Here is a 15641-nt window from a genome sequence, read left to right as displayed (position 1 = left end):
AGCCGTTAGCAAGGCAAATGGTATACTGGCTTTCATTACAAGAGGATTTGAGTACAGGAGTAAAGAAGTCTTACTCCAATTATATAGGGCCTTGGTGAGGCCACACCTGGAGTACTGTGTACAATTTTGGTCTCCTTACCTAAGGAAGGGTGTACTTGCCATAGAGGGAGTGCAACGAGATTGATTCCTGGGATGGCGGGACTGTCGTATGAGAAGAGATTGAGTAAACTAGGCCTGTATTCTCTTGAATTCAGAAGAATGAGGGGATCTCATTGAAGCATACAAAATGATTACAGGGCTCGATAGGGTGGATGCTGGGAGAATGTTTCCCTTAGCTGGAGAGTCTATAACCAGGGGCCACAGCCTCAGGATAAAGGTTATGCCATTCAGGACTGAGATGAGAAGAAATTTCTTCACGCAGAGGGTGGTGAATCTTTGGAATTCTCTACCCCAGTGGGCTGTGGAGGCTCAGTCATTGGGTATATTCAAAACAGAAGTCGATAGATTTCTGACTAGTAAGGGCATCAAGGGATATGGCAATAGGGCCGGTGAATGGAGTTGAGGCAGAAGATCAGCCATGATCTCATTGAATGGCGGAGCAGGCTCGAAGGACCAAATGGCCTACTCCTGCTCCTATTTCTTATGTTCTTATGTCAATCTGCTTGTCTCAGGCAATTTTGTTCAAAACACTCAGTATGATTGAAACTTTTTGACTCCTCCACAGGAGAGCATGCTGTCAAACTACATCACAGGACCTTTAGTAACCTTTTTACAGAAAAATACTGCTGATAAAGACATAGCAATTCAAAAGCTTTTAGTAGACTGCGAATTAGGTTTCCAAACACACAATAAGCTAAATTTCCATCATTACATACCTTCCGTAATAGGTCAACAAAGTAAACCATCAGATTATCACTGCCGGGCTTATTGGTGTCATACAGGGCAACATGCATTTCAAAACAGAATTCACACAATCAGAACTGCATTGATATGACATCATGATGAAAATGATTCCGCTTCCCCAAGCTGGTTCTCTTCCCAAAAAAGCCACAATTTCAACTAAGTGCAATTACAGCTACCTTATGCCATATAGATTAGGCCTGAACAATAAATTTGAACAAAAGTTTCCTTACGGCTAGCAATGCAGTAAGCCAATCTGCAGTTGATCCGCCGGTACAATTGCTTGTTGATTGGCCATATTATCAGCGTGCACAGCTGAAGGAGGTTGATGAGGAGTCCAGTCGCTACAAAGATGTAACATATAAGAAGGTGGCAGATGAACTGAGATTTCAAGAAGGCTACGATACCCATAGCTTATAAGGCATCCAATATGTACACCAACTGTCCAGAGTTCTTAAAGAAAACCTGCAACACAAGATATACAAGTCATTAGATACAAGTCGCGAGCTAGAAAGAGATTAGAGTTGATTTTTTTTTTTTAATTGATCAGACAATTCAAATTTTGCCAAAGCAACAAAAAGTTCCTTTTTTTTAAAAATAGAACAAGTGACTTTACTAGAAACATAACAGAAGATAAGCAGCTATATAAAACAAACTTGCAGGAATATTTAATTGCTGGTATATGGCTAACATGGCAACACCTTAAAATGGCCAATGCTGGGATACTGAACACTGTTAGGCAGCCTTGGCTCCTTAAACAGTCTGTTCCAAATGCCCAATTCAAGTGTTATTATGTCAGCAATCTTAGAGGTGTATCCACTGCAGTACAAACTAATGTAATGTGGCTTTTTATTAAACCTATGCTTGTGATAATATTGCATAAACATGATTCCAAGTCATTTAGAAGTATTGTAAACTAAGAAATGCGCAATCAACTTTCAGTGCACTGGAGAAAGAACAGAAGCATGGCTCAAATACACAAATTACACACATCTCTGCAATATTCCCTCTAATTTTTATTTGTATGGGGGGGGGGGGGGGCGACAAATTCCCGAGCACGAATTTTTTGTCCATGGGCAGTTAACAACAACAGCAAATTCAGATCTTTCATTAGTTTTGTTCATTGCGCAAATAATTTTGAGTCTTTTAATGACTTGATATCTTCACGTTATAGAAACATAGAAGATAGGAGCAGGAGTAGGCCATTCGGCCCTTCGAGCCTGCTCCGCCATTCAATGAGATCATGGCTGATCATCCAAATTCAGGACCCTGTCCCTGCCTTTTCCCCATATCCCTTGATCCCTTTAGCCTTAAGAAATATATCCAACTCTTTCTTGAATATATTTAATGAACTGGCCTCCACCGCCCTCTGTGGCAGAGAATTCCACAGGTTCACCACTCTCTGGGTGAAGAAATTCCTCCTCATTTCAGTCCTAAATGGCTTACCCCTTATCCTTAGACTATGACCCCTGGTTCTGGACTCCCCGACCATCGGGGACATCCTTCCTGCATCTAGTCTGTCCAGGCCTGACACAATTTTATAGGTTTCGATGAGATCCCCTCTCAATCTTCTAAACTCCAGTGAGTATAAGCCCAATCGACACAATCTCTCCTCATACGTCATTCCTTCCATCCCAGGTATCAGCCTGGTGAATCTTCGCTGCACTCCTTCCATGGCAAGAACGTCCTTCCTCAAGTAAGGTGACCAAAACTGCACACAATACTCAAGGTGCGGTCTCACCAAGGCCCTGTACAACTGTAGCAAGACATCCTTGTTCCTGTACTCGAACCCTCTCGCTACAAAGGCCAACATACCATTTGCCTTCTTAACCGCCTGCTGCACCTGCATGCTTACCTTCAGCGACTGGTGCACAAGGACACCCAGGTCTCTTTGCACTTCCCCTTCTCCCAATCTATTGCCATTCAAATAATAATCTGCCTTTCTGTTTTTGACACCAAAGTGGATAACCTCACATTTATCCACATTATAGTGCATTTGCCATGTTTCTGCCCAATCACCCAACCTGTCCAAATCGTACTGGAGTTTCACGACATCCTCCTTTCTCCTGACTTCCCTCTTCACATCAAGCAATCCCAGGTCAGGTTCTAATATCTTGAGGCCTTGGAAAGGGTGCAGAGAAGATTTACTAGAATGGTACCAAGGATGAGGGACTTCAATTATCTGGAGAGATTAAGGAAGCTGGGGTTGTTCTCCTTTGAGTAGAGAAAGTCAAGGAGATTTAATAGAGGTGTTCAAAATTGAGGGGTTTTGATGCAGTAAATAAGGAGAAACTTTCCACTGGCAGGAGGGTCAGTAACCAGAGGACACAGATTTAAGGTGATTGGCAAAAGAACCAGAGTCAAGATGAGAATTTTTTTTAAAAAATGCAGCGAGTTGATGATGATCTGGAATGTACCGCCTGTAAGTGTGGCGAAAGCAGATGCAACAACAACTTTCAAAAGGGAATTGGTTAATTATTTGAAAAGTAAAAATGTGCAGGGTTGAGGAGAAAGCAGGGGACTGGGACTATTTGGATAGCTCTACCAAAAAGCCAGCACAGGCACGATGGACCGAAAGGCTTCCTTCTGTGCTGTATGATTCTATCTGATGATGGAACAAGATTTTGGGCAGTAAAGATGTTCTCCAGATTAAAGGGTGGTGCTCTCCAGATTGTAGGAGATGCGAGCTCCGCTTATGGGAGTGACTGGTGATGCCGAACCTCAGAATATCTACTGCAGACCCATAAAATTTATAACATACCTTAATCCAAGATCAAAAGGTAATACCCCCATCTTTAAGTCTCTGGACTAAATGAAGGCCCAATTCATATCCAATGGCATTCATTTGCGGTTACCCACACTTCATTCAGACAAGGCCTCCAACAAAGATTTCGAGCAATCCATTTCCTAATTTTTGAAAACTGTTAGGTCATCTCCTTTCCGACAAGAACAGACCAATTTCCTCGACTTTTTCTTGTAACTTAAATTCCTGAGTTCTAGTGTCACTTTAGTTGCCCACATTGCACTCTCTTATGGGATAGAATACCTTTCATTGGTATAGTGTTCAATAGTGTGCACAGCATTTCAGATAGAGTTGCAAAATTCCAGGAATTTTTAAAAGAGGAAACTTTCCATGGGAATTTTGAGTTTTTTTGCACACTGATGGTCTTTGTCATCAAAATAGACATACTGTTCCATACAAATACAGACTTTCAAAACTTTATTTAGGTTATAATTTTGAACTTTATTGAACCCCCACAAAAAGACCCATCTAAAATAAAAAAGAGCACCAGCTTATTTAGCCTGTAATTTATCCTTATTTTATCCCTTTGAGTCTTCTACTCATCATTGCTCCTCCTGATTCTCTGACTCGGACGTGTCCATTTCCTCCTCTGTCACTGTCTAGCTGTGTGGTGGACACTTCTGTATCTGGCTCTAAGTTGTAGGTTCGCCCGGATAGCCACCAGTTTCTCCACTCTCTTGTTAGTCAGCCTGTTGCGCACCTTTGTATGCGTATTCCCAAAAAGTGACCAGTTTCGTTCAGAGGCCGCTGATGAAGGTGGGATTTGGAGTATCACCGATGCAATAGGTGACAGGGCCTCAGATGCACAAAGTCCCTTCCACCAGGTATGTGCACTGATATGCTTGCACGATTCCCATATCCCATCCCCATTCCAAAGACCTTGCTTGGTAGAGGACTTTGCCAGACTTCCCAGAACTTTGCCCACGTTCAGATTGAGGTGGTGAGAGGGTAGAAATCACACTGTAAGCGCTGTTGATCTGTTCTCCAGAAAGTATTGGTCTCCCAACATGCTTTGGGTCCAGCATATATGCTGCAGCATGAATCGACTTGACACAAAATTCTTGATGCGTCTGTATGAATTGAACAATTGCCTTCTCCTCTGCTTTGAGCAGCAGGGATGTGGGTAGGGCAATGCTGATTTGTTCTTTTAAATCAGCAAAAAGCCGGAGAACATCTGACAAGACAGCGTCATCTCCTTCAATCTGAGCAATTGCAGATGCTACTGGTGAGAGTAGTTTAAGGCTGCTAACCACTCTCTCCCAAAACACATCATCCAGCAGTATTTTCTTGATGGCGGTTTCCATATCCCCAGACTGGGATATTGCCATTTCTTGCAGCGACTCCTTACCCTCCAGAAGGCTGTTGTACATTATGACAACGCCACCCCATCTAGTGTTGCTGGGCAGCTTCAGTGTGGTGTTCTTGTTCTTTGTCATTTGCTTGGAGTTGTAGGTTGCTGCAACTACCAGTTTTCCCCAGACATACTTAACAACTTGCTTGGCTCTCTTGTACAGTGTTTCCATGGTTCTCAAACCCATGATGTCCTTGAGGAGCAGGTTGAGCCCATGAGCTGTGCACTCAATAGACGTAATATGAGGGTAGGCCTCCTCCACTTGAGCCCAAGCAGCCTTCATATTCACAGCATTGTCAGTAACTACTGCAAAGACCTTTTGTGATCCAAGATTGTTGATGACCACTTTCAGCTCATCAGCAATGTATGTGCCTGTGTGTCTGTTGTCCTTCGTGTCTGTGCTCTTGAAGAACACTGGGAGAGGAGTGGAGACGATGTAGTTTATGATGCCCTCCCCTCGTACATTTGACCACCCATCTGAGATAACTGCAACACAGTCTGCCATCTCTATCATTTCTTTGAGCTTTCCTTGGACTCTGTTATACTCAGCCTCCAGCAAATAAGTAGACAAAGCATGTCTGGTGGGAGGGCAGTATGCAGGGTGAATAACATTGAAAAATCTCTTCCAGTACACATTGGCTGTGAGCATGAAGGGTGAGCCTGTCACATATACAGCTCAAGCAAGGCACTCATCTGCATTCTTCTGGCTATGGTTATCCACTGTATCAAAGAACCTTCCAAGTGGGCCAGGAGTTGCTGATGATAAGGAGCCTGATGCTGAATGTGAACGATCATCTTCTTGAATGGAAGCAGAGGAACTCTGGGCTGACTGCTGTGAGCTTGGCCTGAAGTTGTTGCATTTGGATAAATGCTGCTGCATCTTTGTGGCATTCTTTACATATGCCTTTGTACAGCGTTTGCACATGTACACAGTCTTTCCATCTTTAATGTCTGGGGTAAAATGCTTCCACACATCCGACGGTAAACATGACATTGTTCTATGCAGAGAAATAAAGGGCATTTGTCTCTGTCGAACTGCGGTCGATCAGCACGATTGCAACAGGGTGAGTAAATTTTTCCTGATGCTCCATGTGATGGAAGCATAAGCTGTGCACGCACAATGCTACATCACCAATAGAGGGAGCTAATCGCTCATGCACCCAATCAGGCCACATTTGTTCACAGTCACACACAAAACTTGTAATTATTAAATCAAGCCAAGTAAGAAGATAAACATATATTGATTAAGAAATTCCTTAAGAATTAAGATTCCATCTCTGTTAGTAATTTTAAGAGAGGACCTGTGAAAAAAATGAAAAATACAAAAAAAAACAATATTATGCTAGCATGTGCTTTTTGGGCAAAATTCCCAAGCTAAACATCCCATGGAAAATTTCCGGAAATTTACCAGAAACTTTCCACCCCTTCGCAACCCTAATTTCAGATGAGGCCTTCCACTTCCCATGCAACATTATCTCTGGTAATTTGTATTGTATCTCTCTTCTAATACAACCCAGTACATTATTATTTTTAATGCATTGGGCCAATGGCTTTAACAATTCCACAATGACAAAAATGTATTTTATTGCTCAGTTTGCAGCATAACTATAACATTCTTTTATGATTCTTTGTTCCCATACAAATTTTATATTTTTCTACATTGATCTGTATTTGAGATCTACTGACCCAATTTCCTAAATGACCCTTCTGAATTTGGTTGCATTTCTCATCTGGTCTGCCTCAATTGACTGCAAACTTGGAGGTTGTGCTCTCAACAACCTCATTATAAATAGACCCCCAAAGGCCAATCTCTGAGGCACCCCACTCTAATATTTAAATTTAACAAAAAACTATTTTTACGTGCAGAAGCTGTGTGCCCTGGGTTCAAGCCCAGGATTATGATCGCTGTGTATATAAAGCTCTGAGAACAATACCTTTCCCAGGTCTATGTTCCAATTTTCTGCAACAAGCAATTTTCCCCACACGCACTTCAAAGGGAACATTTCCCCCCACCCCCTGCTCATTAACATCAACAAGAATTGGTCGCCTCAGATGGGCCCCTCCCAGCAAAAGAGCATGCAGTTATTCGACAGGGCCAGCAGCAGGAGAGCAAGTTCAACAGGCTAAACAAATTCTCAATTTTTAACTAAGAGAAATCAAGATGGCTGATGGAGTTCCTCTTCAAGATTCAAAAAGTGTTCCAAATCGCCATATTTTCACACATGCGCAATTCAACTTTTTTTCCCCCCAAAAAAATCCCAGGTGCACAGAATACACAGGAAGCTAAGAGGCAAACTGGCGATTACTTTCAATGTCTCATTGAGCAGGTCAGGGCTCATCTTTAGGTAAAGGGACTATTGCATCCAGTAAAAGGTCAGCTCACTCAATTCCTGATTTCCTTTCCCGCACCAGCTATCTGCGGGGAAGCCATCCAGCACCCACCCCCCTCTCAAAGGCTATTGGCTTATCTGCCTTACCCTCAGGACCCACCCCAATAGCTAAATTCAGTTAATTAAATAAATCTGGAATAAAAAGCTAGTATCAGTAAAGGTGACCATGAAACTACCAGATTGTCGTAAAAACCCATCTGGTTCACTAATGTCGTTTAGGGAAGGAAATCTGTCGTCCTTACCCAGTCTGGCCCATATGTGACTCCAGACTCACAGCAATGTGGCTGACTCTTAACTGCCCACTGAAATGGCCTAGCAAGCCACTCAGTTATCAAGAAGGTGGCTCACCACCACCTTCTCAAGGGGCAATTAGGGCTGGGCAATAAATGCCGGCTTTGCCAGAGACAGCCACATCCCATGCATGAATTTTAAAAGATCACATGGGATTGGCATGATAGCATGCGATTGAATCACTGGGGCTGCTCATTATTTCTTTCAGCCATAACATTCACTATTAGCAAAATTGAATGGATTAAAACAGAACTAAGCAATGATTTTCATTAGTGCATACATCTGTTAATAATTAAACAATGTGTGTCAGGGTCAAAGCTACAAGGCATGGGAAAGTATCTGACATTGTCCTCCTGCCGTCAGGAGCCTTCACTCTCAGTTTTGGCCTTGACTGTTTACCAGATCTCCGGTTGACAACTTAAGCCTTCCTTCCCAATATATTTGGTGCCTTGCACATTCACAATCTTTGTGCTGTACACATACACGACATTCCTGGACCATATAATGCACTACGCAATGGGGCCAATAAAGTGATCAGCACTTTTGGTGATGCACTTGATGATTAGGGTTGCCAACTCTGGTTGGACGTATTCCTGGAGGTTTCATCACATGACCTCTCGCCTCTAATAGTTCCGCCCCCACCATTATTCACCCAACACGTCCATCCTTGCAACGCATCACTTTCCCATACCAAACGTAAAGTGAACAGACTCTTACTCGACTGGATAATTCTTGACCGTCAAGCAGCCAATTTTCCCATCTCCAGTATTTTTACAACTAATAAATGAAAGTGTTAAATAACATTTTTTTAAAATAAAAAATAAATGAAAGTGCTCGAAGAAAATGAAAACATACAATTTTTTTTAATGCCCCAATGATTTATCTCCCTGGTTGCTTGCACAGTGTCCTGGAGATTAATCTTTAACTCCTGGAAACTCCAGTTGGCAACCACACTGAAGATGCAAATGAGAAGACAAGCAGGTCACAGAGAAAAGAAATAAGGTTGAGTAGCAAAACAATTAAATGAAAGGCAAAATTTAGTGAATAAAGTTGAAGATTAAAAAAAAAAATTCATGAACAGTAACTACTGAAAAAGTGAGAAATACACAGTTCAAAATAGAGCAAAAATCAGCAAATAAAAAGCGAAAAGAGCAAGAAAAGCATCGAGGAGGAGTAACTGCTGTGAGAAGACAAGTATAATCTCATTTATACTGCCATTTTTGCATCAGTGAAAACTGGTTTTGGATGCGCATGAACACAAAAGTGGCAATTGTTTCAAGGGTACAACATACTCCAGCCCGCACATTATGCAACATGTAGGAGTCTACATTGTTACCAAATGACATCCCTCTATGTAGCTAGGCCTCCAGTTTCACATATCAAACTTTTTTTATACAATGTACAAACTGCAGCAACACAAACAAGTTACAGCAGCATGTATGAAGCATAGGTTCAAAATAAGAACCAAAAGAACTTTTAAAAAAGTTCCAAGAAAATGAGATTGAGAAATTAGTGCCCAGTGTAAAATCTCATCAGTCATAAGTAACTGTGACCATGATTGCATTCGCTGCCCCTCATTCTCCTTGACTTTTCTACTCCTTTTGACACAGTTGATAATTCTATCCACATTTCAGCTCCTCGTCTCAGTCATCCAACTTCATAATGCTGCTCTCTCCCAATTCTGGTTATACTTGTCCCAACAAGGCCATTACATATACTCAAATGTTTTCTCCTCCTGGCCCTGCAGTCAGGATTCCATCCTTGGTCCCCCTTTCTCCACCTTGTCCAACTGCTTCCCCTTGGCGACAATCATCCAGAACCACAGGATCTGGATCCATATAGAAACATTGAAAACTCAAGGCTAGAAAACCATTGGTCCATCCTGTCCAACTTCCTGCTGTCCTAACAGTTGCAGCTGATAATGTGGATACTTGCCCAATTTTGACTTGAAGATACCCAAGTTAATTATCTTACAAATACAAGTCCTTTCCTTTCTCGTTATAACCTCCCTCATCCAGCTGTTTCATTAATCAACTACCCTCTCAGCGTGGTAACATTTTCATACATCCATCTAAATCTACTCAACTTAAACTAATGTCTCCTGGTTCTGCATGATCATTCCAATACAAATAACCCTGCCTGATTTACCCCCGAGCTGTACTATTTTGAATACCTCAATCATTTGCCCTGTCATGCCTCTTCCAATAAGAAAAGCCCAGATCCTTAAGTCTATTGCCATACATTGAATTCTCCAATCATCTTAACTTGTTTGTATCTTGTCCAGCTCAGCTACATTGTAGTGGGAGTTCCAAAACAGCACACAATACTCTAGGCGAGACCTGACCAATGCTCAATATAATGGTGGGATTACTTATTTTGATTTGCTCTCCATTCTTCTTTTATTGCAACCCAACATCCTATTTACATTTTTGACAGCAGCCAGACATTGGCTTGATGCAATTTGACCCAAAATTCCTTTCCTGATCTATGTTAGTCAGTATTTTCCCATTAATCCTGTAATTCTTTTGCCTGTTCCTTATTCCAAAGAGCATAACTTTACATTTGTCCACATTAAACTGCATGTCAGTTGTTCATCCATTCCCCACCACTCCTGAACAATCTAGGACCTCCTGTACAATCTAGGTCCTCCTGTAGATTCTACCCACCTTCCACCATATTAACTATCCCTGCTATTTTAGTGTAATCTACAAATTTTGAGGTGTAGCTACTGGTACCCTCTCCACCATCATTTATAAACATTGAAGAGTACTGGTCATGGCACAGAGCCCTGCAGGACTCCATCATCACACCTTTCCATCCAGAACATGTCCTTTTCACACAGACCCTCTGTTTCCCATCACCCAGCTGAGCTTCATTTCATCTTACTACATTCCCACCAATACAATGTCTGTTTATTTTATGTACTGGCTTTCTGTAAGCTACCTTATCAAATGCCTCACTAAATTATAAGTATATTACGTCCACATTTTCACCTTTATCCATATCTTGTTAATTTGTCAAAATGTGTTAAGTACCCTGCTGACTCATCTCTTTCCAAGTGTTCCACTGCCTTGGCATTGATAACCGATTCCAGAATTTTACTTGGTACTGCTGTCTGAATATAGTTAGTTAGTTACCCAGATGCCCCAGTTCCCTTTAAATAAGGGCTTTACATTTGCTATTCTCAAGTACTCCAGCGTTATTCCCTTTTCTAACAAACCCCTAGATATCTCTGCTAGTGGCGTTGCTAGCACATCCTGGAATTCTTGGGTGTATCCCATTTGGCCCAGTGCTTTAATTACTTGGATCTTATTCACATATCCAGCTGCAGTTCAATAGTAATGCTAATTTTGTTACACTCCTTTTGACTCTAAGAACATCCATTCTGCTCTGTTGCACACAGTTTTTTCCCCAGTTGTAAATATTGAACTGAAAAAATTGTTCAAACTTTCTGGCTAGGTTCACATCTTCACTAATCTTGACTCTTATTTCAGTAACCAATGATCTGATACTCTGGTGTTCATTCCCTTTGCCGTGTACTTGTTTTTTGTCAGTTCTTTTCATTTCCTTAGCAATTTGAAGCTCAAATATTTGTTTTGTTACCCAAGTTGGCTTTATTCACATACTAGTCACCCTACAAATCCTAGTTACACATTCAGCAACTGTCCACTCAATTATGATAAAAAGTTAAGACAGCAGAGGTTGCAAACCCAAAATAAAAATAGAAAATGCTAGAAAAACACAGGTCAATCAGCATCGGTTTCTCTCCACAGATACCAACTGAACTGCTGTGTTTTTCCAGCATTTTCTATTTTTATTTTGCCTTCTCAATTATCTTGTTTAATTTTTTCCCCTATCCTAAATCTTATTCCTCCACTGGTCTCAACCTCAACTGCTATTATAACACCCCATTGTTGTTGCAATATAACTTTGAGTCCCCTCCCTTATACATGTATGTTAAATCATGCAAGTCCCATACACTGTCCAGAAATTCCTCTCACTATCAACAGGATTAGCCAAACACCATTCTACACCTACATATCTAAAATCCTCCAGTATTAAAACATTACCTTTGATGGATTATTTTCTTACTTCTCTAAAATATCTGCTCAATGTCAGCTCTTTGGTTTAGCTGACTATAGCAAATTCCCACCAGTAATTTCTCCTTGCTTTGCTCGTTTAACCATATACCAAAGCAAGTCCATCACCTCCCCCCTCCTCTCCCTCTTCCATCCCTTTTGGTGTTCTGTCTGTAATGATCAATAACATGTCATTCTATAGTGGACACTAGGTGGAGCCGTAGAGCTGTATATAGCTGTATGTATAAGACTACACTACCCAGCTGTATGTATATTAAGACTACATTACCCATGAGGCACTAGGCTACCCACAAGGCAGCAGTCAAGATGGAAGCCTCTACAGATACTGTACCTAGTCCACATGTGCTCAATAAAGTAACTAGCAAAAGCTAGCTGTGTTCATAATAAGAATGTCTATTTATTAATGAACATAAGATGGTACCAGGATGGTGAAGATCTGCAAAAAATTGTGAAAAGCGACATGGAGAATTTGAAGCCACCAGAGCGTTTCAAACTCATAGGAAAAATCGACTACAATTGGCAGACTTTTAAACAACAATTCGAACTCTACATTGCAGCCATCGGATTCGGTACAAAGCCAGACGCAAGGAAGATAGCGTTGCTGCTTACGGTTGCAGGCCCACAGGCGATAGAGGTATTGAATACATTTGTATTTAATCCAGAGGAGAACAGAGAAAAATTAGAAGATGTGCTAAAAAAATTTGATGCACATTGCTCTCCCAAAAAGAATGAGACCTATGAAAGATACATCTTCCGTTCTCAGACACAGCAGCAAAATGAGACTTTTGATAGCTTTATAACTGATCTGAAACTGAAAGCACAGACATGTAATTTCTCTGAGCTCAAAGCATCCATGATTCGTGACCAGATTGTGTTTGGTATTCATGATAAAAAAGTCAGGGAACGTCTGTTGAGAGAAACCGAACTAAATTTGGAAAATGCAGTGAAAATATGCCAAGCCAGCGAGCTAGCTCGAAAGCACGCGAAGACTTTCAGTGAAATCAATAATGATGCGATTGTAATGAGTGATAATGCTGCTGTCGGTGCAGTGTCCTATAAGGGGAAGAAACATGGGCAGAACAGAAATGAAAAGCAATCGGAGGATGAAATTTTTAATTGTAAACGCTGTGGTTACAAACACCAGTTAAGACAATGCCCAGCGTTTGGAAAAATGTGCACAAAGTGTAATGGAAAGAATCACTGCCAAACAATGCTTTTCAAAAGTACAAACTAAGAAAGGGCAACGAGTTAATGTAATTGAGGACACTGATTTAAGTGAGACATTTTCTGTAGGAATGGTGTCATGTGACAATATCAAAAAGGATACAGAAAATGTGCAGCCCTCAGAAATGGACAATGCTGAACATAAAGTTAATGCAGTAAAAGAGGACAAATGGATGATCCCACTGCAGATAAATGGAGCATTAGTTACCTTGAAACTAGACACTGGGGCAAAAGCAAACTTAATCAGTATGAGTGACATTAACAATATGAAAGAAAAGCCCAAAATACAGAAAAAGTCAGTACTACTGAAGGACTATAATGGACAGAAAATAGATAGCTTAGGTGTATGCAGACTTAAAGTGACAGTCAAAGACAAAGTGCATCATCTCATGTTTTCTGTTGTGGCTGAAAGGCTTGATTCACTACTGGGTGACAAAGCTTGTGAGGACTTAGAACTGGTCAAAAGAGTCTACCGTATAAACTGTGCCATAAGCAGACCAGATGACTCAGTGGATTCTGTAGTGAATAATTTCCAGGATGTGTTCAAAGGATTTGGAGTTCTACCATTCACTTACAAGATCCAGCTAAAGCAGGATGCTCAGCCAGTGGTACATGCTCCACGAAGAGTTCCAGCACCCCTGCGTGACCAGCTCAAGAATTAACTGGACAGAATGACTACACTAGGAGTCATCAGGAAAGTCGAAGAGCCAACAGGCTGGGTTAACTCCATGGTATGTGTAAAGAAAAAGAACAATGATCTAAGAATATGCATGGATCCAAAGGACTTAAATGCAAACATAAAACGTGAACACTACCAGATTCCCAAGCGAGAAGAAATCACCAGTGAAATGTCAGGTGCCAGATACTTTACAAAGCTCGATGCCTCACAAGGATTTTGGCAACTAAAACTGGGTGAAGAGAGCACCAAATACTGTACCTTCAACACACCATTTGGCAGGTATTGTTTCCTCAGAATGCCTTTCGGGATAATATCTGCATCTGAAATCTTTCATAGAGCGATGGAACACATAATTGAAGGTCTGGAAGGAGTTCGGGTCTATGTTGATGACATCATCATCTGGGGCTCCACACTGAAAGAACACAATGAGAGACTGGCTAAAGTGCTACAGAGCATACGCCGGAATGGACTGAAGCTCAACAAAGCCAAGTGTCAGTTTGGCGTCCAGGAAGTCACTTTCCTAGGAGATAATCTATCTGGTAAAGGAATAGAGCCAGATATGGAAAAAGTAAACGCCATACTCAAAATGCCCCGACCCACTGACAAAAAAGGAGTGCTACGCATCATGGGGATGATAAACTTCATTGGAAAGTTCAATCCTAACTTGTCAGCCAAGACAGCCTGTCTGCGAGACCTGCTACATAAAACAAATGAGTTCGCATGGACAGAAATACATGAACAAGAGTGGATAAACCTCAAAACAGTGCTGACAACCACACCTGTACTCACCTTCTTTGACCCAACCAAGAGAATCAAACTGTCAACGGATGCATCAAAAGATGGCCTAGGTGCGGTCTTGCTACAAGCAGAGGGTGAAGATTGGAAGCCTGTTGCCTATGCCTCCAGGTCTATGACTGATACTGAGTGTCGATACGCCCAGATTGAAAAGGAATGTCTAGGCTTGGTAGTTGGACTAGAAAAGTTTCATGGCTACATATATGGACTTCCCACCTTCACAGTTGAGACAGACCACAGCCCTCTGGTTGCCATCATAAAAAAAAACCTGAATGAGATGTCTCCAAGGATTCAACGACTCATGATGAAGCTGCAAAGATATGACTTTGAACTGATCTACACACCAGGCAAATACATAGTGTTAGCAGATGCACTATCCCGAGCACCCACAATGAGTCATGTGAGCTCTACTGAAGAAGACGTGGATGTTCATGTGAGTATGGTCACTGCTGCGCTGCCCGTGTCAGACACAAAATCAAAGCAAATAGCAGAAGAAACAGTAAAAGATACAGGGCTAGATTTTCAGTAGCTTGCGCCAGCAGTTAGCGCCTTAAGAGAAGTGATTTCCGGGCGCTATGCGTGTAGCGCCCGGGCGCAGCGCAGTTTGCGCCCCGCCCCAAATTAAGTTGCCCGTTAGCGCCGGCGCAAAGTTTAGCGCCCGCCCGGATGCGCGCGCAGAAAATGACGTCACATCCTCGTGCAACGCCCTTTGGCCGCCCCGATTGCAAACTTCAGTCGGACCGCCCCATTGTGCGGCGGGCGGCCGGAGCGTTTGGAAAAAGGAACGCAACACAACCAGCGCGGGCCCCGGGGGGCGCTAATTAAAGGGAACGTCCTCTCCAGTATAAAGGCCATCCTTTTTTCAGAAAACAGTCTTGTGCAACGCATTTCTGGAGACACAACAAGGAGGATAGCTAACTGGTTTCAAGCAGCAAGAGCCAGGTATTTTTGGACTCAGGCAATAGCGCTGCAAGTGGCCATTTGGAAATTAGACTGTTTGCCAGGATTTGATGGGGGCTGCATGGGGTGCCAACGCGCAGCTGCAGCGCCATGTCCGTAGGGCTCGCAGACGCATTGTGAGAGGGGCAGCCCTGGCTAGAGGCAGAGG

The 15641-nt window shown here is 42.1% G+C and overlaps 1 protein-coding gene across 3 annotated transcripts in view; it reads right to left on the bottom strand.

Moving 5' to 3' along the window:
• LOC147121610 (1-acyl-sn-glycerol-3-phosphate acyltransferase delta-like) overlaps positions 1-15641 on the bottom strand; it is a 342875-nt gene that overhangs the window by 164551 nt on the left and 162683 nt on the right. For all 3 annotated transcript variants that reach the window (XM_085981991.1, XM_085981990.1, XM_085981989.1), the window contains exon 2: positions 1134-1365. In XM_085981991.1, the coding sequence (XP_085838117.1) occupies positions 1134-1311 (178 nt within the window). In that variant the 5' untranslated portion in view covers positions 1312-1365. The remainder of the gene's footprint in view (positions 1-1133; positions 1366-15641) is intronic.

This window comes from Somniosus microcephalus, chromosome 3 (assembly GCF_052327205.1).
Source record: "Somniosus microcephalus isolate GS21.2 chromosome 3, FLI_Smic_1.0, whole genome shotgun sequence".
Classification (NCBI taxonomy): Eukaryota; Metazoa; Chordata; class Chondrichthyes; order Squaliformes; family Somniosidae; genus Somniosus; species Somniosus microcephalus.
Note: the sequence above shows the minus strand (reverse complement) of the source record. Positions and strands in the feature narration are given on the sequence as shown.